Raw genomic sequence first — 21,887 nt, forward strand, 5'->3', positions numbered from 1 at the left:
TTTCACTTTTGCCAAATTTAGACTTGTCCGTCTAAAATCTAAGCCCCCTTTGAACTGCTTCATGAATATATAAGCACAATGTTTCAGCTCACTGTGTTACTATCATAATGAAAGGATACAACCTCTGAGCCCATTACGATCTAAAGGGATCAAAGGGAAAGTCTAGCAAGCCAAGTGTCCAGTAAACCTTCACCGTTAAACTGGGAACTTACTGCATCAGGACCTGGACCACATAAGGCTCTTTGACATAAATCCGCTTTTCATTTATTATTTGAGCTGAACAAACATGGAAACATCAAAGACACCGAGAGGAATCTGTACATAATTTGTGCTTTATTGACAAAAAGTACATTGTACAATTTCTACTGATTGCAGGAGCAGTGTTGATTCTTCACCTTCACACACACAACCCCTCCCAGCTTCATATTGTAGCTAGTGTGACCGTGAACGGCAAGTGCAAAACGCATCACCTACACACTGTGCAACTTGTGTACGGACAGGGCCGCTGAAAACAACTGGCAGAAGGCGACAAAAGATTGATAAATATGTTCGTTTATGGAGAAGTTACAGAATTTCAGTAGAAGTCATGAGGCGACAACGGGCAGTTTTTTTGTTTTTGTTTTTTTAAATGGTATTTAGTTTTTCTCCAACGCTCAAGTGAAAAATCAGTGAGCATGAGCTGTTTTTTTCCACAATGACGACCATATGATTATCAGACTTCACCGAAGTCATAAAACAAAGAGGGCCAGCCCCAGGATTTCTGCAGAGCAAAATCTGGGCGTTAGAAGGGGAGGTACACATATAAACTGCTAAGCAAGAAAAGGGTCTGGAGCCACGAGCTTCTTCCATCCATTAGCACATTCTAACCTGAACAATATGAAGTTGTGTCTTCATTTTAATGACTTGTGAGCCCTTCACCTCAAGAGTAGCCACTTTTTTTTAAACTTAATGCTTAATGTGAAGTCTACTTCCTTACATGTATGAGGGATTTTAAATCGCTTACATTGGTGTGAAGTCGATATGAAAAGGCCGCTATGCAGTTTCTGCAAAGGTGTAACAGAAAATATAGGTCACAGCAGAAATAAATTTAAACATTCACATAAGTAATTTTTTGGAAAGTAACTTTTTACCCCTTGAACAATCATTTTATATTGTATAAATCAAGCTTTATATTAATTTCAATATCATTTGTATACTATCAAGTATAGAAGGCTTCTCCTACATTTCCCCTTCGTTTGTGTACTTACAGCTGCACAACGTAAATTTACGCATGACACAACAAATACTTTGAAAAGTGTCAATTCATGTCTTGGCTAAACGCTAGGAGAAAACCTTATTTAGGATAAGTAATCACCAGTTATAACTCAGCATTATATTAGACCTTATATTTACACAAATCTAAAAGTTCCAATTCTGAAAGTGACTATTGAATATATTAAGACAGTGTGCAGGAAGGAAAACAGTTTTCAGACGAATATAAGGCTGAAACAAAATAGACATTTTAAGACCCCTAATCATCTAAAATATTAAATCCCAAAAAAGTTAATTTAAAGGAAAAAAAAAAAAACATTAATAGAAAAAAATAACAGATATAAGATTAAAAATCTCTCTGCAGACAAGACAAAATAAAAACATACCAAAAAATGTTTCTATAATAGTTGTATCTCAAACACACAACCCCCTCTGCTCTGTAATGGGCTGTAAAGAAAGAACAAGCATCAATCATGCTCTATGATAAAGCACAGCTTCTCAAAAGAAGGACGGCCAGCCAGCTCTGTCCAGGTCTGGACGTATTGGTCCTCTGACGTGGATCAAAATATGTAGTCTCGGGTCATCTTGAGGGACGGCATAGCCTCGTTGACGTTCTGGTCCAGGCGGTGATACTCCACAGTGTTGCGTGAACACAGACCGTCCTTCCAGCGCCGACTCTGAGCCAGGAGGAAGATCTGAGAAGGAGGAGGAAAGTCACCATTTACAGAATATGGAATAGAATAGTCCATACACATAATGTAATGCCATTTCCTGGGGTACTGCAGAGATTTTTAAAATGGATTTCAAATAGTAAACATAAATTGATTAGGCAGAAACGCTGGAGCAATTAATCTGTGGTGAGAACATGAGCAAACCTCGATCCTGTACAAACCAGCAGGTTTTAGCTAGACAGCTAGTTTAAAGCTAGTCTTTTTTTTATTTTATTTTTTTTAATTAAAGTTTAAAGCCATGCATTGTTTTTCCAGAAAGTGCAATCAGCTCTATGGTTCAGTGTTTCGTAGCAAATTTTCACTTATAGAAACATTCGCCATTACACAACAAGATTTACTTCCTGTGTATACTTCAGTGTTAACGCCACAGATCCCTTTAACACAGAGCTAAGAAGACGAGTCTTAAATGACGTCTAGTGATGCATTTTAGTTTATTTGAATTTCTTTGTGTGCAAATGGAAACCAAACCAAAAAACTGACCCAGATTACAAACTGATTCAGACCAGACAAAATGAACTACAGGTGTGAAAATGCCCCCAGATGTTAAACCCACATTTACATGTGACTAGCATCATGTATGACATAAAACCTTTCTGAGTACATTCAAAAACTTCCAAAGTTAGTTGCAGTTGAGAAAACGCCTCTAAAAACCACTTTAATGTTTATTCCATTATTTCATTGGTTTGTCAACAATAACTCAGAAACCTGTAAAAAATGTGGTCAAGCCAACACTCACCTTCCTCTTGTTGTGATAGGTGATGTAAACGATAGCCACCAGAAAAGCCAGAATGACCAGATGAAAGAAGAAGTGTGAGTCTTCATCTTCGCTGTTGTAGCTGTCTACCCCTCTGTACTGGGTCACCTCTATCTCATCTGGCTCCTGGCGATTTATCACAAACTGGTGTTGGACTTCATTATCATATTCGGAAACACCATTCTCATCTCCTTCAGGGTTAATGTATTCGTCATCTTCAACGTCCTCATCCAGATCTTTAGGAGGTTCTGGATCTGTGGTTGGCAGCTCTGCATCAAGGTCCTGTTCTGTGAACGCCTCCTCTTCAAAGTCTTTGGAGTTAAAGCCAGGTGCTTCTTGGTCTTCGGTTACGGACTGGTCTGTTTTCGTGGCTTTGGCGGAGGTGGTCGGGGTTTCTTCAGTTAGGCCTGGAATGGTTTCAGAAGCAGCAGGTTCATCTGTTGTGATGCCATGTAGGTCTCCTTGGTTATCATCATTAGGTTTCTTTCCCACACTGCTAACAGGTTCTGGTGACTGGTGAGTGTCAGAGCTATCAATGATCATCACATGGGTTCTAGAACCATTGTTGGGGATTATCGGTTCAGTAGTTACATTTTTGTGTTCAGTGGCATTTGCTTGTGTTTTTGTGGAGTCACTGCCTGTATCTAATACGAGGTTGTCAAGCTCTGTTGGAGACACCGTTCCCTTGCTCTCAGGAGACAAAGGAGGAGCTTCAGAAGGGATTTCTGTCAGGCTCTCTGTGTTTGGCACTGTCAGGTAAGAGAGGAAAAACAACACAAAACACCAGGTTACAGACAGAAAGTTGATAACATACAAAATTAAACACTTAAACTTCAACTTAAATATCTGCATAGTAAACAACACATATCTTCATCAAGCACAGTTCTGTCAAGAACCACTTTTTAGTTCCATCATTTAAGAAAGCATCTGAATCTATATTCAATCAGATTTTTAAGAACTACATCTTTCTGTCTGTACACCCACAGAGGTCAGAGGTATCACATGTGTAACACTAATTAAAGGGGGGGAAAAAAATTAAAGAGTCTTTGAATTCAGGATCACCACAGCGGATGATTTGTCTGCATGTTGATTTGGCACAGGTTTACACCAGATGCCCTTCCCAATTTCTACCGGGCTTATGACTGTCACTGCACGGTTGGGGCTGGGGGCTGGGCTGTTGGAGGTTCAGTATCTTGCCCAGGGACACTTCGACATATGGTCGGGAAGAGCGGGGCACAAACCCCCGACCCCATGGCCGGTAGGCGGGCATTACCATCTCAGCCACTGCCGCTCCAAAAGGGAAAATAATAACAAAATAAATCAAATCAGCCTTTTCGTAGCCCCAACTCAAGTAGTATCAGAGGACCTCAAGCAAGAAGTTCATTCATTTTAAATAGGTTGGCAAAAACATCACAACCACCTCTTCTTCTAATGCACTCGAGTAAGAGTCCACGACCCACTTTGACCTCAACACATCATAGAATTATCCCCCTTCTCATGGTTTCAACCTAAAAAAACCTGAGAAATTATAACCTCGTAAAAGTAGAATTCACCGCAGAGAGACTGTATTAGATCGTGTGACAAAGAACCACACTGTGTGATTACTTTAGCAGCTATATGACTGGGAATTAGAGTATGTCCTCATACTCAAGAGACATCTCAAAATGCCCTCGGGCAAGGGCGTTATCCAGCCAGCTGCCAGGTTACAATCTGCCCCACTTCCATGACCACTGCTGACTGTGACAGCCTCCCAATAATGTTGTAGTTTACTGCACATGACAAACATATTCAAAAATCTCCACAGTTAAATAACTTCCCGACTTTGTGTCTTTAAATGGGAGTTGCCAGCCTCCCTGAATCAATGACACCATTTAACCAACAAGTGTCAACATTATTTCATCCTGTGGGACTAAGAGGTGTTGCCTAGGAAGGGACAGGAGGAAAACACTAGGTACTTGCAGTACGCATGGAGTAAGATCTCCAAGAAGAAAGGGACTATTCATCAACCTGGGCCATGGCCAGCAAAAATAAGATCTCAGAGAAGTATGTTAGAGTGATGCAGGACATGTCTGAGAGCTGCAGGAGGAACAGTCATAAGATTTATGAAAAGCCACATTGAAAGTTCAGCCTCCAAGACTGAACAGCTGGGGGCTCACGTAACAAATATGTTAATATGTGTGTGATAATATTCCCTTAAATCAAACATTTCATCCCCAATGGGGCATCTTATTACTTTTATCTTATTATGTTTTGTTTTTTCCAGATTAAACCCATGTAATACCGCAATGCCCCAATTAACATATTTAGCCTAATTCTGATGAATTCAGACAGGAAATGTTTAAAGTGGTACACAGTTGTCACTTGATACTACTTTTAAAACTAAATACCCAGCAGGTAAGGGGATAATCCGGCCTCTGTACAAAGTTTTTCTTGTCTACTCCACATTCACGTGAATAAAATCCAAAAGCACATCCATAGTTTATCAGTAATTTCATGCACTAACTCCTACAACAAGAAGCTGGTGGCAGTTTCTGTAACTTCAAAGGATGTTGCATGTTTAAACGGAATGATCTTTGGTGGTAGATGCTCTATGAAGCAAAAAATAAAAAATAAAATATTTCAAACCTTTTGTTCCAAACTGTGGTCATTTGTGTGGTACGATTGCATCATTATCATCATTTAGAGTGATGGCAAAGCACTTGGTTAATAAAAAGAAGAAATATGCAAGAGACCTTTTTTCCCCCAAAATGAACACAATGCTTCAACCTGACCTACAAGAATAGTGAAAACCTTCCACTAAATCAACACAGCTGACCTGACCTCCACAGATTTAAGCCATTAAAGAACAAACACTTCCCAGTCATGTCCATTATTGATAATACATTTCACAATCCTTTTTGAGCCACAGAGGTGACATAAGTGCACACGTTCAATTCATTCAAGCAAAAGTGTGAGCACTTGCCTAAAATAAATGACATCTTCAAACACTTTACCTAAGCTTTACAAGGTAACCAATTTACTTCAAAAATGAATAAATAAATGAATATTCTTAAATGCTGTTGATGACCTTTATTTGCACTTCTAGTCCAGATTTGTTGTGCTTATGCCTCAACATTTTGGCAAGATTCTAAAATCTTCAAGCTTTGTGAATTACGTACAGACTGATGGAGAAAACTACAAGAAGCTTATTTCCTGGTGCCCAAATACTTCAACTGGACTTGGACCTGAGTACAAGTATCCCACCTCTGCTGAGAAGTGAGGCTGCTGCTCTGCCAAGGGGGTTAATTTAAAACATATGTGACAGTGACATTTGGACAAAGTCACTTTACCTGAACACCAGCGATAATTCCACCTTAGCCAAGGGGGATGATAAAAATGACTACTGAGCTTGATGTTTTGGCCATAGCCCGAATTCTCAGACTGAACCCATGTTTAACACAGTTTAAAAGTTGCCAAGCAAAAAAAATATAAATAAATAATTACAATTTTAAAAAATGGAAAAGCCTCTGTTTGAAACACGACACTAGTTAGTTCGTGCAAGGAAAGAGTTGCTTAAATGCCACTGCGACACCAAACATTCCAGTCCTTAGTGAACAGAGGCGAACAAACGTAGCAGGTTTAACTGCATGATGAATAACCGAAAAATCTGGCGGAAACGAGGTCGAAGCCAAATCCCGAGCAAACGCCTCGGGGTGTTTGTTTGGCTCTAACAGCGCTGTCCACGTTTACAGCCTCGTTACACAACTACGATCAGGTGAACAGGTAGCTAACTGTTAAGACCTCTGTTAGGCGGTGTTTGGACATTTCACAATAAGGCGACTGGCCACACTTTTTCGTCTTTAGGGATTGTAATACGTTTATACGGCTACTAGTTGGAGAAATACACTTTCCGGGAACATTAAGTTCGCCTGTCACGGTCCTGCTCACCTGACACCGTGGCTGCTAACGTTAGCATGACATAAACACCAACAGGATAGCTAGCGCTAGCTAGCTCAATAGCCGGTCGATTTAAGGACTTAAAAACAGCTTTTATCTTAGATATTTTATACAACAGAACATACCTGTCGTCGAACTATTTATCGCCCTTGACAAGCAGCCAGTGACAAACAACTGGAGAAAAATGACGACATAAGGAACAAAAACATTTCCCCTGCTTCGCTCCATCTTCCTATATGTCGCCATGTTGATGCGTGAGTAACCGGGGAGGCGTGGTTTTTCTCCGCACGGCCACGTGAACTGTGACGGCGCGAGAGAGAGAGAGAGAGAGAGAGCGTGCGACTGAGAATGTGAGTCACATGTTTCACACCCGCATGCATAAAGTCAAAGTCATCTTCATTCTCTTTCCCTGTCATACGCTTTCTCTACATCTACGAAGACACAATGCAGCTCCCTATGACCTTCTCTGTACTTCTCCATCAGCATCCTCACATCTGTTGGACTCTTTCTAGACATGAAACCATATTGCTGCTCACAGATGCTCACAGATGTTCACCTTTGCCCTTAGCCGAGCTTCCACTACTCTTTCCCACAACTTCACTGTGTGGCTCATCAGCTTTATTCTTCTCTTACTAATCTCTGCTACTTCCTGGTCCACGCCACCACGTCCCCTCCTCCACTCTTCATTCTCTCCAAAGAAGTCCAAGAGGTCACCTGAGTCATGCATTATATCAAACGGGTTGGGAACCTCCACACCAGGCGGGAAGGGCCCCATCAAAAAACAAAGGGTGCGCATTTGGAACTAGAGTGAAAAAGTGTCACATTTAAAATCCTGCTTTTGTGAGACGATAAACTGTGTTATAAGCACAGCTCCAGCACAACTTTTCCTTTACATGCCACCTGAAATGTCAGCTTAACATCTGAAGTTACAAAATACGTATCGCTGTCAACATGGCACAAGTATGAACTGCATACAGTCGCAATTACCTATAAATATGTCCATGTTTACCCACCAATCATGACAGTCTAGGACAAAATATGGTTGAGTAGAAATATCAATAAAATCAAGTTCATTGAAACCTAATTTCTAACGCAATGGTTAATTTGAAATAATTGTACTCATCAGTCTTTGTAATTTGTTGAGTTTAACACACAATATTTAATAAGATTTGTTAAGTGAAATATGTTTTAGGTAAAATGTGTAGAACTTGATATTTTAATCTACATCTATATTTTAATCAATATTTCAATATTATAATCTGCATCTGCAATATAATGAGTAACTTAAAACCAATGAATCCATTTATATTCAACAAAAGACAAAAGTTACTCTAAAAAAAAAAGACTCTTACTTTAAAACTAGAGTTTGTAAACCTTTAAAACAAATGGACTCAATTGTTTCCATTTCCACAGAACAATGACAATCAAGAACTGGTTCATGTTTTATTTATTTATTTCAGGGAATGACAATACTGTCAAATACACTACACATGATTCCCAAAACCAGTTGTGGAAGACTTCCATCTCCTGTCCACTTTTATTCTTATCACTCTCCCTCAAAGTAGTACTATAACTGTCACCCAAAGAGGTTCAACTCTGTGCAGCTCGGATTTCCATTCTTTTGCTTGATCATGAAGAACTGACAGGTCTTTGCCTTTATAAGACTTGACATGTGAAGTGAACTATGTAAGACCATCAATAAAATAATATTCTTTTTGCTATATGTAACAAAAGACATGGTTAACGTCAAATGCACAGACACAAAAAAGACAAATGAGACAAAAGCACAGAATGTACACGTTGGGGTGGAGATCTGGTGACAGCTGCTTACATCAGGGACAAGTAACCCTTGTTACTAACTACCAGTATGTTCAGACAGACACTAGAGCTCCCCAGTGCAGAGGTGTTTAAATAAAACTCATATTTCATCTTTATAGTTTACGGAGTGTTAACTGGCGCTTTGTAACAGCACCATCTGGTGGTGTAAATACTCAACTGTACATTAACTGTGTCGTGCGCTTTCTGCATTTTGGGCTGATCTAGTTTTAACTTTCCCTTTTCCTGCATTGGAAAGTAGAGACACAAACACAACTGAAAGCGTTTCATATAAATGTAGTGAAATGACGAATAGTGAGGCCAACATCAATGCTCCCAATGCTACTTTTTCCCTCGCAAGCTAAACAAGTCAAGATAAAACCTTGTATTGAATGGTTGTAGTTTTGTTTTGAGCTGAGCTCCTGCTTCTCAAAATATGTTGTTCCCTTAAAGTGGTCCTTTAAAAATGGCAGATCGCTACAAGAACGATTTAACCTTTATGCTGTCTTGCATCCATCTGTAGCATGTCTAGGGGGAAAGTAGGGGATTGTGTGAGGTCCAGGGTTTGGATTTCGTTTCTTTTTTTCTTTTGTTTTCTTGGTGGGGAACGCATGAGTGCTGGGAGGACTGGAAGGGCGTCTGCCTCATTCCCCTACGCCTGGAACTCAAGGCCGAGACCAAGCTTGTGGCCACCAGCGTTGATGTTCTTGCCATCAAGGAGAGCAGACAGTGTCAGCTTGATGCCTACAGAGAGACACATCAGGAAAAACCAGTCAAAGAAACGACTTTTGTATCAATTTATTTCTTTGGCCATTTCCCTACAGAATTAAATGTTAAACCCCAACTCTGATGTATATTGTTGCTCACTTTGAAAAACTTTTTTTATTTTTTTATAATTAGCGCACATAAAATCAACTTCCGATCCCAGTTTAATAGAGCTGCATGTCTCCTAAATTAAACTTTACTTGGAATAATCCACAGACAGTACACATCTAAATTTCCCTGCTCAGAGTATGTACTTAAACTGTGAAAAGCCTTTTTAAATGATTGGTTCGTCATTTTGTCTCTTGTAAACACTCACCTGGCTTCAGAGTCTGAGTGTAGCCTAGGCCAACCAGGCTGGAGTTGTTCACCTTAGCCTGTGTGGGAGCGACAGACAGGAAAACATAAATAAATAGAAAACATACCGGGAATAAAACAATTTATCTGTGCCAATTCAGGCTAATTCACTGCCTGTTCCAAGCCAAATGTCAACATGATTCCCCTTGAACTGTAATTCGCAAGTGCCACTAAAACTGCTTCACCTTACAATGTTATTAATATGTTAATAATAGAAATACACATAATTACACTCACTAACAGCCATTTACAATAATTGGCTCTGCTGCTTGTGGGATTTAAAGACTAATGTGATACACAGGACTAAATTAGCTTGGGTCTTTCTGTGACAGACTTGGATGAGGCTTCTGCCTGACCCAACCAAACATCGTCCACATAGAGTTGCATGCATCCTTCCAAGATGGTCAGGTAGGCAAGGCATGCGGCGAAGATCAATCCCTTCAGGAATGTGTGATGTTGCAATCACAACAAATAATTCAACTCATTCCTGTGAATTCTCTGACCTTGCAACAAAAACCATCATTAAAACATAGCAACATGGATTGAGTAATTTATTTTATTTTATTTTTTTAGAAAAGCTGTCATGAAATCAGGCATTTTAATCACAATAGTATTCCCACCTTTAAATGGGCCGACAGAAGTCGTGCATTTTAGTTAATACTGACGACACGTGTATTTAAAGCTAGAAATGCAAACTCTGGCATGACACTGTGTATTATACTTGTAGTAGTAGTATAGTTTGCTCTTGTCATACTACTATTACTACTACTACTACTACTACTACTACTACTACACTTACAGACACTTACAGAAAAGGACGCATCAGGATCAATCTGATACTTGGCAGCAATGCCAAAGCGGGTGTTGCTGTTTCCGGCAGTCCACGCCAGGTTGACGGCAGTCTCCAGCTGGTCATTCACCTTTTGGTAGATAGAGCCACCAAACTCAGTGCCATCATTTCTGTGGTGAAAACAGCAAACTGGACGGTTAATGCTGCTACAACAACATTACAGATTCCCCAAAGGTGAAAAAATTATGGAAAATCTATGTTTGATACACAGAAAATACACAGACAGGTTAAGAACACAGCAGGAGACATCGCTCCATCTCACTTGGAATGTAGTAAATCCCATCACCTAGGTGTAAAAATAACTATCGGGCACCTGGGTGTATGGCAGACAGCCACACAAGTCAGTCACTCAGACAAGGACAAGAAAAGTGTGTTGGAAGGCTTCTGTCTGGTTGAAGTTAATCGTCTTGACTTACTCACAGCCAAAGCCTGTGACTTAGATTTAAAAGACCAAAGGACATAAGCAGTAACCTGTAGTTAGTATAAAATAAATGACTATTTGGACTAAAACTGCAATGGGTGCAGGGTCGGTGAGCTACACAAAGATGAGAAGTAGTTAGTTGGTTCGACAGTGGATTAGATTGGCAAATTTGGCAATACATACAATACATAGACGCTGTAGTTCTACTTGTGTGCATCTGCTGCTTCATGTGGTCTTACACATTCGTATGGAGCTGAAACTCGTCAGTCTTGTATCCAACCGCAAAATTGCTCTGGGTGATCTTGTTCCTGCCAGCCTCAAAGGTCAACTGGTAGCCAGCCAGCCAGCCCTCATACCCCACGACTGCAGCACCGTGAACAGCTGTACCATTAATGTCGTAGTGAACGTCACAGCCGAGGTTAATGTGGTCGCACTTGTAGCCCGTCTTGATCTTGCCACTCTTCTTTCTGGCAAGGTGTTAGGAAGAGAAAGGACAGACTGTTCATGTCAGAAGTTGAGGTTTCCTGGAGCTAAAAACATCACACCGTTGTGACACTGAATTAAAAAAAGATGTGTGGTTTATAAAACCCCAGGCCTCCAGACTAACTGTGTAGTCATACTTAGAGCTGCTAGCAAAAGTGTGAAAAAAGGTCTAAATACTACAGCTCTTTGCAATATGCCATTCACAAATTCCACTACTGTCAGCTACCTACCAGATGCATAACTAATAATTACATTTACATTTAGACCCACACACTACATCAATGTATTTTAGCCAAATACTATTTCTAAAGAAAACAAACATTTAAACAATAAACAATTCCTTGTGTAAATAGATTTATCCATCATAAGAATTTCAGACCAAGCCAACGGCTGGCCATTAGCTTTTGCAGTGTGTGCCACACCTTCAGAACTGGTTGGACAACCATCATTGGCTTATTAACAATTAATTTGTAACTTTTATTAGGTATATCCTCAATTACAAGAAGTTATAAACCGTCTGAGTTGAATGACAGTGGTGTGAAAATGGAAAGCAAACACTACTTTGTTTGGTTTGTATATACGTGTGTGTGTGTGTGTGTGTATGTATGTATGTATGTATGTATGTATGTATGTATGTATGTATGTATGTATGTATGTATGTATGTGTGTGTGTGTGTGTTTATGCAGCGCCAGGTCTTCTACTTTCTCTTCTTCTTGTCCAAGCAGAATCTGTGCATGCTACGTGCCTGTTGGCTGATCCCTTTGTGGTGTGTACAAGTGTCACTTGGTGTTAGTCACCGCTAATTCATTGACTTCAACTTGCTGTGTCTCTGCGTTTAAAGCACGGGAAGACAAATGAAACTTGACCCATCTTCAATCAACCCAACTTATGATTTCTCACTAACATTAACTTCATGTTCAGGCTCCTATTCACCTTACCCAGTGTTTGGCGAGAAGGAGGAGTCAAATGTCAACTTCAGTCCCTTAGCCAACTGTGGAACAGATAAGAAAAAAAGGAAATTACAAATCAAATAGCTGTACATCCATTACATCACTATTTAAGTGACAGGCCTTCGTGAACACAGTGGCTCTCTCTAAAACTCTGTTCAATTTTTTTAAATATTCTTGGCCCCTACAGACCGACCTGGTCCTCAAGAGTGATCTCGGTCCCCAGGGTGTTGTCGGTGTTCCACTTTTCCGTGAAGGTCAGTCCATGCTCTGCCCACTTGTATTTGGTTTCCAGGGAACCGGCAACCTTACTGGTCTCGGTGTTGGCAGAGCCTGTGCTGGTGAACTCCTGCAAATGACAAGATGGGTGTCAGGGTCATACAGATGTGTTACTTAGGCAGGTACATTATCAAGACTGTATCTGTAATTAAAATCTAATTACATTAAATTTGTCACCAAAACAGAATCCTATAAAACAGGGTTTAAGAAATTTAGTAAAATAAGGAACAAAAGGTTCACATACATTTAAAATAAACTAAGATATTCTGTAATTTGATTCTGAACATTTTCTTAAAACTCTTCTGAAATCCACATCAGCCAGGCAGCAGAAGGTGATGCTTCCTGGCAATGCTTAGGAGATCAGATAACCTGCCAGGAGCCTGTTAAGCCATGATAGGATGGCTGCAGCCAGGAGTGGCAGCTCTGCTAATGTGATAATGACTGGCAACGACTTACCAGTCCACTTTCAGACTTTGTTTTCAAATCCAGCTTGATGAGCCCAAAGCCTAAAACACACAACATTTAATAAAATATCAGAAAGATGCCTGGATGAGGCAGGTCATTACTGAAGGGAGACTACTTGACTGACAATAGTCATTTGTCAGTCAAGTGGAATTAAGTAGAATTTTTAAATAACATTTAAAGATTCTACTTAAAAATCAATTAGATATATGGCTCATTAAATCAAATCAGTAATTAGTGTGCATACCCATTTATCAGCCTCCATATGCCAAAGACTACATATGTTTTTAATGCAGATTCACTGGAAACATTTGGGCTGTCAGTTGTGAACGACAGCTAGGAGGCCACTTTAACACATCCTGTTGCAAGCCCAAGGTCCCAATTCTGGTCTGGTCAGGTCAGGTCAGCAATCCACCCACCGATAAACCAAACCACACTTTACATGACCCTGAAATGTATCTGTTCATGTATATTCAAGCTTGATAGAATTCCTCACTCACTTCACCAAGAGCAAACCCTCTAATGATTTACCCATCTTTCCTGAGCATTGTTAGCGACAAACCACAGGTAAACCCCCTGCCTCCCGCCCACTGGTCAACACAAGCTATTTGACTACTCTCAGTTTTAAAACTTTTCTGCGATTGTCTCCTGTCGGTCCAGATGACCACCTCCTCCGCCTACAGTCAAGCTCGGTAATGGCAGTAATGAATTACAGTTACATCTAGACATTCGGTGTTCATAGTACATATGCCTGTTGCGCAACCTTGGAATCCCGTAGAATTTTACTAGGCATTATTAACCAAAAACACCCCAAAGATCTCCACTCTTTCCAGCTGCGCTGTGCTTCACTTCACTGTTCAGCTGAACCATAAGAACTGTCTTTATCTGCTTCCATTTGATATTCATTATAACATTAAGTGTTGCATTAAGTCTAGAAAGAAATATCCATAATTGCTTCATGAAAAAGGTAACACTTCCAGTGTAAAAAGTGATATACCTGTGAATAGTTTTCCCCAATGCAAAGTATATGGAAACCAAAAATGAAGATTTTTTTTGAGAGTTACTTTGAGTTTAAATGATGCTAAAATTGTTGCTATCAGTACTATTCACATGGTGACGTGAAGGTGCGCTTGCTATCAGGTGCAACAAAGCATTCTATGCAAAAGTTCTGACTAGTGAATGCAAATGCTTATCAAACCTGAGTGTGGTAAAAACATGTCTTTCTCTTGCCAACTAAACAGTAGGACTGATTAAGTTAACTGGGATGATTTGTTAAGAAACTATCTGCCTAGTTTCACTTCAAAAAATGATTTTACTATTAATGCAGACTTTTTTTTAATCTAAGAATGCTCTAAATGTTACAAAAATATTATAAAAACTAAAAAGGTTTTGTGTTTTAAGAAATGACTGGTGCTAATATAAAGTCCAAGATTTTATCCCCTGAGTTCAGGCCACAACGGATCATTGACCCCATGTTGATTTGGCACAGTTTTTAAGCTAGGCTGCCCTTCCTGACGTAACCCTCCCCAATTTCTACCGGGCTTGGACCGGTACCGGGCTTGCACAGCTGCACAGATGGGAATGGGTTGTTGGGGGTTCAGCGTCTTGCCCTGAGACACTACGTCAACCACTGACCCTGTGGTCCGTGTACGACTGCCTTACCAACTGAGCTACAGAGAATCTTGTGTCCTAAAATGCTGATTTCACAGCAACGTTTCAGAAAAAAGGCGCAATGCTGCAAGGTTTCGTGCCATTTCAGCAATAAACTGCAGTGACAAAGAATCAGAGGGTAGTGAACCCTCTTGTTCTGAGTAGCACACATTTGGCTCCCCGATGGCAACAATCATAAACAATATCCTAGAAATCTAATATTTGTTCTTTTCTTCTTGTAAGTGGACTTATTTCCCTTTGTGAAAGTCACATCCTGTAGCGCTGGCAGGCTTTCCTCAACATCCCTGGTGGGCCGCACACGAGGCACGTTGCATTTACTGGCAAAATGCCACAGTCACATAGAATTTGGTCAATTTAAATTGTTGCAATGGCAAACATCACAAATTCCTCGGGGCGGGGTACCGCTATTGGAAGTTGCTCGTATGGTACGTGTAGAACAAAAAAAAGCATGTAGTTCAAGAGCATGCTGTGCTTTATTTGTGTGAGAAATAAACTCCCTCTGCCATATGTTAGTAACAGTTTTATTATGCATTTTATATAGTTTTCCTACTTTATGAAAATGTATTTTTATATACCAGAGGCATCTTAGAAGTTACATGGGTCATCATGATCCACAGAGGACCATGTTTGTGAAATATTTTGCATCGTTATTATCGTAAGTTACCCTTAGTTACATGTCGGTATTTTATTGTGGTTCAAACCCTTTAAATACAAAGAATTCCTGAATATTAAATATGTTGGTGCTCACCATATCCTTTGGTGAAAACATCCCTGGCAGACTTTCCAAGATCAACGTAGGTAGGAGGTACAGCCATCATCTGGAAAACAAAAGTGGATGATAAAGGTTGTGACCCAGAACAAGGCAGAAAGCAAAATAAGTACCATCACCGCTGCCCCCCCCTCTGTGTCACAGCTTTAGGACCGGCAGATCCCACAGTGCGACAGGACAGGGAGGCACACGCTGACCGATCGGATCGGATGTGCATGGGCAGACAGCAGTGCAACTAGAGTTCACAAATGGACAGGAAAGGTACAAATCTGATGGAGTTATTGGCTTACATGAGCTATACACAGAAACAAGGTCAACCTCACACTTGTACATGGACATTCCTTCAGGCCTGCATACCTGACAGTACAGAGACCAGCACACATGTACTTTGCATCTTTGACATTAGCTCTTTATTCATAGTGTTTGGATTTTGACTCGATTAAATTTAAAATGTTTTTTAGTACATCGTCACTGATTTTGAACTTGCTTCTTTTGGTTCACACAAGTGCAAATTCTTAAAGTTTCAAAATGAAAGAAGCCAAGTTTTACAAGAACAACGAAGGCAAACTGAAGCCCAAAGCAGACCCTTTGCTAACAGTCTAGACTCCCTGTTCTCATGTACCTGTGCACCTCTTCATTCATTTTCCTGAGCAACCCGTTGTGCAACACATGTATATTTCACCATTAGCATAGAAGCAGGTTCCATTTTTCAATAGCACAACAGTTATCAGGGGACAGTAGTTACGCAGGCCTATTGATAACATGTGCACGTTGATAAAACAGGAATTTGAGCAGTTAAGCAGGTGAATAGTATCCTCGGAGCCCACACTTTCTAAAATGTCACGAACAAACCCCATTCTCCAGTACTGCGACATGTGGCTCTGAATGATTGGATGTGGTGTATTACCAGCAATGGGACAACACAGAGGACCAATCTTTCTCTGAAAGGTTTAGTCCACCAGCTTACTACAATAATATCTTCATACATACTACCCTTCATTCATTGATTTCTTCTCAGACGCATGGTTCTTCACTCTGACCAAAAATATCTGACGGTGTTGTTCGCCGCTCGTCTTGACTCATGGCAGATACTTAACAACCCTCAGAACTCTGTAATCACGGGTACACTTTGGTCATAAGGCAGCACAAAGCGGACTGATGTCACTCATCTGCAAACCTTGTTGAAAACACACGCACACACACACACACACACAGAGCTTGCCAACTAAGCCATTCACTAGGCACAGTGACTTCATGTCTCATGGTGTAAGCAACAGTTTTATTATGGCCACAGGAAGAAAAGTCAGAAGTGTAATATCAGAGGATACGGGACAGGGGCAATCCAGTACACATGACTCACATATCTTTAGCTTGATGAGGGATATGTCTTAAATAACTTTGAAAGAGAGAACCAATCACATAGCATAATGAGGACCATTCATACAATGACACACTTAGCATCTACGTCTGGGATCTCTGCCCTTCAGCACCACCTTGGCAATTGTCTAATTCATGCAAAGTCAACAATGAGACTAAGCATCCGTGTAAGCATTAACTTGACTAGTCTAATGTTATTTCCCCCATAGTGAGGACAGCTGTGATTACCTGACTCAGAGAGTTTATGAGGGCAGTGAAGGCAGTGTCCCCCTGTCCTCGTATGCTAGCATATTAGCATTAGCACTAGCTAGTTATCAGGACTGGCAAAGGGCAGCTTCTTAGCCTGATAGCAAGCTGACGGACGAGCAGCCTGTAACGGGGCTAAAGGCGGCAGCTAGCTAAGCTCCGTTATAATCTGCTACCTGAATGACAGCGGACCACTGTCAAATGACATTAGCCACCGAGCTAACGGCAGGTGGCCCGTCGAGGCAGCAGGCCTAGCATCCCTGTTGCATGTCATGCTGCATCTCGCTCCGGTTAAAGATCGATGGATGAGGCTGCCAGCTCCGGGCTCCGGAGGTCAGAGTCCGCCGGCTGATACGGCGACAGAACCGCAAAGAAAACGTCAGCTGTGTTGAATTTTAGTAACAGACAGACAACGTACCTCTGTGTGTCCCAGTCCTGACCAAGAAGCAGCCTGTCAACTGCACAAAGAGAGGAGGGGAGATGGCGAAGCGTCACGTACACACGTTACAAGTCACGCAAGCAGCAGCAGTGACGCGCAAAGATACAACATTCAGTCAAAGAGCGAGATGGTTCACGTCCTGTCTGAGCGGTTTTTATTTTAAACGGCTCATGCAAGTCCAAATCTAATATAACGTAGCGAATTATTAGGCTATACACAGAAGGACATTAAATACATACTCTATTTTAAACTAATAGGCGATTTTGGATTAGTTTCTTCTGTTTTAGATAACTTAGACGTGCGCGTTTATGTTATACAAATATACATAAACAGCTAATACCAAGTAGTGCTGAGATAATTATCCGATAATGTTCTTACCGCCAGTCATGAGCGGAAACGGAAATTAAAAAAAAGTGTGAAACCTCTGGCGTTGCAGGATTCTCTCAGGTGTGGCCTGTGTGCGGCTTTGACGCATGCGCCCTTCACACCGTCAGCGGCAACAGGACCGTTAACAGCTGACTGGAGATCAGATTTCTGCACCTTCACAGCAGATTTCATCCCATCGTGCAATTCACACAGACGACAGCTGTAATGTTACATCACATCTGTACAGAGCAGGAAAACAGGATGTTGACCTTTGCTATTAAATGACGAAACTGGTTCAGTTTGTGACTAATAAAAAACATCTTTTCGTACTTTACTCACTTCCTGTCTGTATTATGATCAAACCTTACACTCCCACTTGTGATGGCTGGTATTACTAATAATGTACTTAAAATTGTTCTAATTTTCCTTCATTTCAGAAAAAACACTTTTTTGCTTCACATCCACTAGTTTCTCACAGCACTGGAAGGCAGGTTTCCTTCTCAACCACTTCACTAACTACAAATTGGAGGTACCTCTATTGTTACACTGTTTTACTACTTATTCTACTACTACTAAAAAGTATAATTTTTTTGACGGCTTCTACTTTACATATTTTTGTAAACAAATCAAGTATCCCACAGCTGAAACATGCATTATTATTGAAGACTTGACAAAGTCAATTTCCATGCAATGTTTTCATGGCTCCAGATTGAAAAATGTTGAGACATTTCAGTAATTTAAATTACACAACTATTGGTTGCAGAAAAAAGCACTGTGAATTCATTTGAACATTTTAACGACATTTAGATTTTCTTATCTTTACAAACCAAATGATTATTCAATACAATAATCAGCGGATTAATCAATACCAAATTCACTTAATTAGCCCCAACTTAACCATTAAGGGTAAAATGCTCCCAACGAATTCATGCATCAGTCGTAATAATCTATTAACATGAGGAATCCTAATGTAACAGTAACTTTTCTTACTACAGAGCTTGAACTTCTAATTAATTAACAAACATTTTGTGACATGATTTTACTTAAGTAACATTTTCAGTGTAGGATGGTAACAGTTCATTTCTGCTGTACTTTTACTTAGCAAAGAGCTGAATGCTTCACCACTGATTGCTTATTACATTTTAAGTTAATATTTTACATAATTCATTTTATAGCCAATCATAGTAATCATAATTATATTATGATTATTATTATTGTTGTTGTTGTAGTTATTATTGTATATTAAGTTAACAACTCCACCAACTGCATAAAAATACTGCTGACATGTTAAGTAATAAAAATGAATTAAAAAAAGTAAAATTGAAAGAAGTTATTCTTATGCATAATGAGGGATACTTTTACTTTTTATATGTACACTTATTGATAAAACTGATATAGTTTTTTATGTATTAATTTTACTTGGAATCTATTCTTTCATTGTTTTAAGGTTGAATAAATCATTTTAAAACATTTTATTTGTAATTATTTATTATTTATAAATTTTACATTTGCATTGAAAATAAATATTTCCACAGATTTGCTGTGAAAAAGGTGCATGTCAGACATTTTTTTTAACTTAATTTAAATGTATTGCAGAGTGTGTTTGTGGACCCGACATAACTGACCTGAAGATTTGAGTCATGGAGGGACCTAAACCAAATTCTAAATGAATCAGCATGACAGATTTTATTAAAATATTAGCCTATCGCCCTGTCAAATTATGCCAAATTGAAAGACTTACATGATTAAAAATATTCATATATAATTTAAGAGGCGGCTTTTTGTCACATCACTTGATCTTTTCACCATCCCGGTTGTGGATGCCGAGCTCGGCTGTGAAATGCTTTTCTGCAGTTTTGTTTAATTTTGTGTGCAGGATTTCGCAGAAACACTTAGGTGTGGTTGAGTTTAGGGAACGCTGCCAAAACCCTAAGGTACTTCCTCTGCAAAAGGTACAACTGGCAGCAAAGAAAGCTCACAATTACACACCTCAAACAAAGCCTCTCTCAGAGAGTTTCATTTTTGACTGTTTTCTTTGCCACTAATTTGATATGTGATGACTTCTGAAATTTCATTTTCTGTCATATTACACCAGTATATGCCCTTTATTTAAATTTCACCACATTTCCTTTGATCATATACCAGAATAAAAATGACTGAAAATGAAAACTCTAACCACGGACTAATAAGTTTCCCTGAATGTTATAAGAGAAATCCCCTGATATGAAAAGGGAGGACATGATCAGAGCAGATTTAAAAGAAATTAATAAGCCACCAAACAAACACTGATTTGTCTTTTTTTTAACAGTAACTTGAAAATAAACCATCACAAAATATTTTCTGCATTCTGAACTACAGAAGAATGAGAGGAGAATTGGGCTGAACTTGACAGAAATTGTTCTTAGTTTTAGCCAGAAGAGGTCAGTGTTGATACTAATCTGAATAAATCAGCTTCTGGGGTTTTCGGAGAGATTAATGTGCTGTGGTGCAGCTGCAGACAACCTCTGTCTGTTTTAAGAATGGAATTTGAAATAAATCCACGGTTTATGTGACATAAGTGTAATTCTTTAACTCTTCTATTCTTTCCGTGGATTTGTCGGTTAGGAGTAAAATGCAAACATTTAAATGTACACAGTCAAAACAGCACATAATTATGTGTTTGCTCTGTCTTGTTTGTTTGTTGACTTTTGATACTTTAGTAACAATAAAGTGTTTCCTGTTTTATTTTTGCTTCTTACAACATTCACAACTTATCATAACTTATTCATAAAGCACAATTCAGACAGTGCTTCACAAACATACAAACTGCAATTAAACACAGGAATAATCACAGGACAATGAGTAAAGAAATACCTCAATAATAATTACAATAAAAGCTAATCCAAATACAATAACTGAAAGCATTAACGGTAGAAATGACAATTTTTGTTTCTTTGTTTGTTGTGTTTCAGCTGGTCAAGACTATCAACTACCAGGAAGAACCTTCAATTAATTCTCAAAGCTGCAGGGAGCCAATGAAGGGAGGCAGGATCCGGCCCAGCTGGCACGTGCTGCCTCTGCTTTCTTCAACTTGGAATCCGTTGCACATTGCAGCAGGGAGCGACTGCAACAATCAACACCTGGATGCGTGATTTCACTGAATCATGTTAAATTGAAAAGGGACCTACGTCGGTTCTATGATGACAAAAAGCACTTTTAGTTCTTTAAATGAGGCAAAACTCAGCTCAGCGTAACACCCAGGTTAGTTACCTCGGCGGTACCCAACTGATGTAATGAATCACCGAAATGTCATGTTTTCGTAATGACGTTTTCTCTCCACTCTTCCACATACAGTGCGCACACTGAGCAGCCTCTCATTTACTATTTGGTTTGCTTTTGTTTGCTTTATATGAGTTTTCAGATTTGAGGTTATTCTTTTAGTTTGTTTGAGACTTAAACTGCAACAACAGAATATTCTGCACAGAAAGGGTCTGTCGAAGAGGCAGCACGTGGCTGATTCTGTATGGTAAATCATTTAGTTTATGAGATTAACTTAGAGAGAAAAGTCCAAGCCAAACACATTTTATCACTTGCCAGGAGGACTCGAACATGGATTTCTTTTAAGGTATATTGAATATTAAACATGAATAAGTGTATTTCCCTGTCACAAACAAACTGTCATTTAAGCTTTATTCATTAAAAACTTTGAGAGTGATACAATGCTGCCTGGCTTTACAGCGTTTTTGCGGCTTTTAATGCAATTTGATGCAATGTTTTCAAGTTCGAATAAAAGCAGCAATGATGAGAAACAGCGCTGAATAATATTAATTGAAGTCACAATTACGCAGAGTATAAATAAAAGGGCTCGTCTTGTGACGGACGAGAAGAGACAGCTCATTGTTTAGTCATTCACCAGCATCCACAGCTTGTCGTGATTAAACAAACACATTTCACATATTTTTCCCGACAAAGAAGTTTCCATCCTTTTTTT

The 21,887-nt window shown here is 39.6% G+C and overlaps 2 protein-coding genes across 2 annotated transcripts; both read right to left on the reverse strand.

Annotated features, from left to right (window-relative positions):
• Positions 1-313: 313 nt before the first annotated feature.
• c22h5orf15 (chromosome 22 C5orf15 homolog) lies at positions 314-6,957 on the reverse strand. Its single transcript, XM_067492071.1, has 3 exons — positions 6,798-6,957; positions 2,719-3,485; positions 314-1,946 (listed from the first exon to the last, which is right to left on the reverse strand). The coding sequence occupies exons 1-3, from the start codon at positions 6,916-6,918 to the stop codon at positions 1,812-1,814; spliced, it is 1,023 nt and encodes a 340-aa protein (XP_067348172.1). The 5' UTR covers positions 6,919-6,957; the 3' UTR covers positions 314-1,811.
• A 1,150-nt stretch (positions 6,958-8,107) lies between these two features.
• Positions 8,108-17,675, reverse strand: vdac1 (voltage-dependent anion channel 1). The gene is made up of 9 exons (XM_067492058.1): positions 17,531-17,675; positions 15,469-15,538; positions 13,044-13,093; positions 12,505-12,657; positions 12,300-12,352; positions 11,117-11,344; positions 10,416-10,566; positions 9,569-9,626; positions 8,108-9,231 (listed from the first exon to the last, which is right to left on the reverse strand). The coding sequence occupies exons 2-9, from the start codon at positions 15,536-15,538 to the stop codon at positions 9,140-9,142; spliced, it is 855 nt and encodes a 284-aa protein (XP_067348159.1). The 5' UTR covers positions 17,531-17,675; the 3' UTR covers positions 8,108-9,139.
• Between the last annotated feature and the right edge of the window lie 4,212 nt (positions 17,676-21,887).

This window comes from Channa argus, chromosome 22 (genome assembly GCF_033026475.1).
Source record: "Channa argus isolate prfri chromosome 22, Channa argus male v1.0, whole genome shotgun sequence".
Classification (NCBI taxonomy): domain Eukaryota; kingdom Metazoa; phylum Chordata; class Actinopteri; order Anabantiformes; family Channidae; genus Channa; species Channa argus.

What these genes read in the sequence shown, in the direction of transcription:
- c22h5orf15 (XM_067492071.1), bottom strand. Translation starts at nt 6,918, where the DNA reads ATGGCGACATATAGGAAGATGGAGCGAAGCAGGGGAAATGTTTTTGTT. An exon ending in GATAAATAGTTCGACGACAG is followed by an intron (nt 3,486 to 6,797) that starts GTATGTTCTGTT and finishes CTTACCTGACAG; the next exon opens with TGCCAAACACAGAGAGCCTG. An exon ending in CCTATCACAACAAGAGGAAG is followed by an intron (nt 1,947 to 2,718) that starts GTGAGTGTTGGC and finishes CCTCCTTCTCAG; the next exon opens with ATCTTCCTCCTGGCTCAGAG.
- vdac1 (XM_067492058.1), bottom strand. Translation starts at nt 15,538, where the DNA reads ATGATGGCTGTACCTCCTACCTACGTTGATCTTGGAAAGTCTGCCAGG. An exon ending in TTTCAGCTCCATACGAATGT is followed by an intron (nt 10,567 to 11,116) that starts GTAAGACCACAT and finishes TTTTCACCACAG; the next exon opens with AAATGATGGCACTGAGTTTG. An exon ending in CACTCAGACTCTGAAGCCAG is followed by an intron (nt 9,232 to 9,568) that starts GTGAGTGTTTAC and finishes GTCTCTCTGTAG; the next exon opens with GCATCAAGCTGACACTGTCT.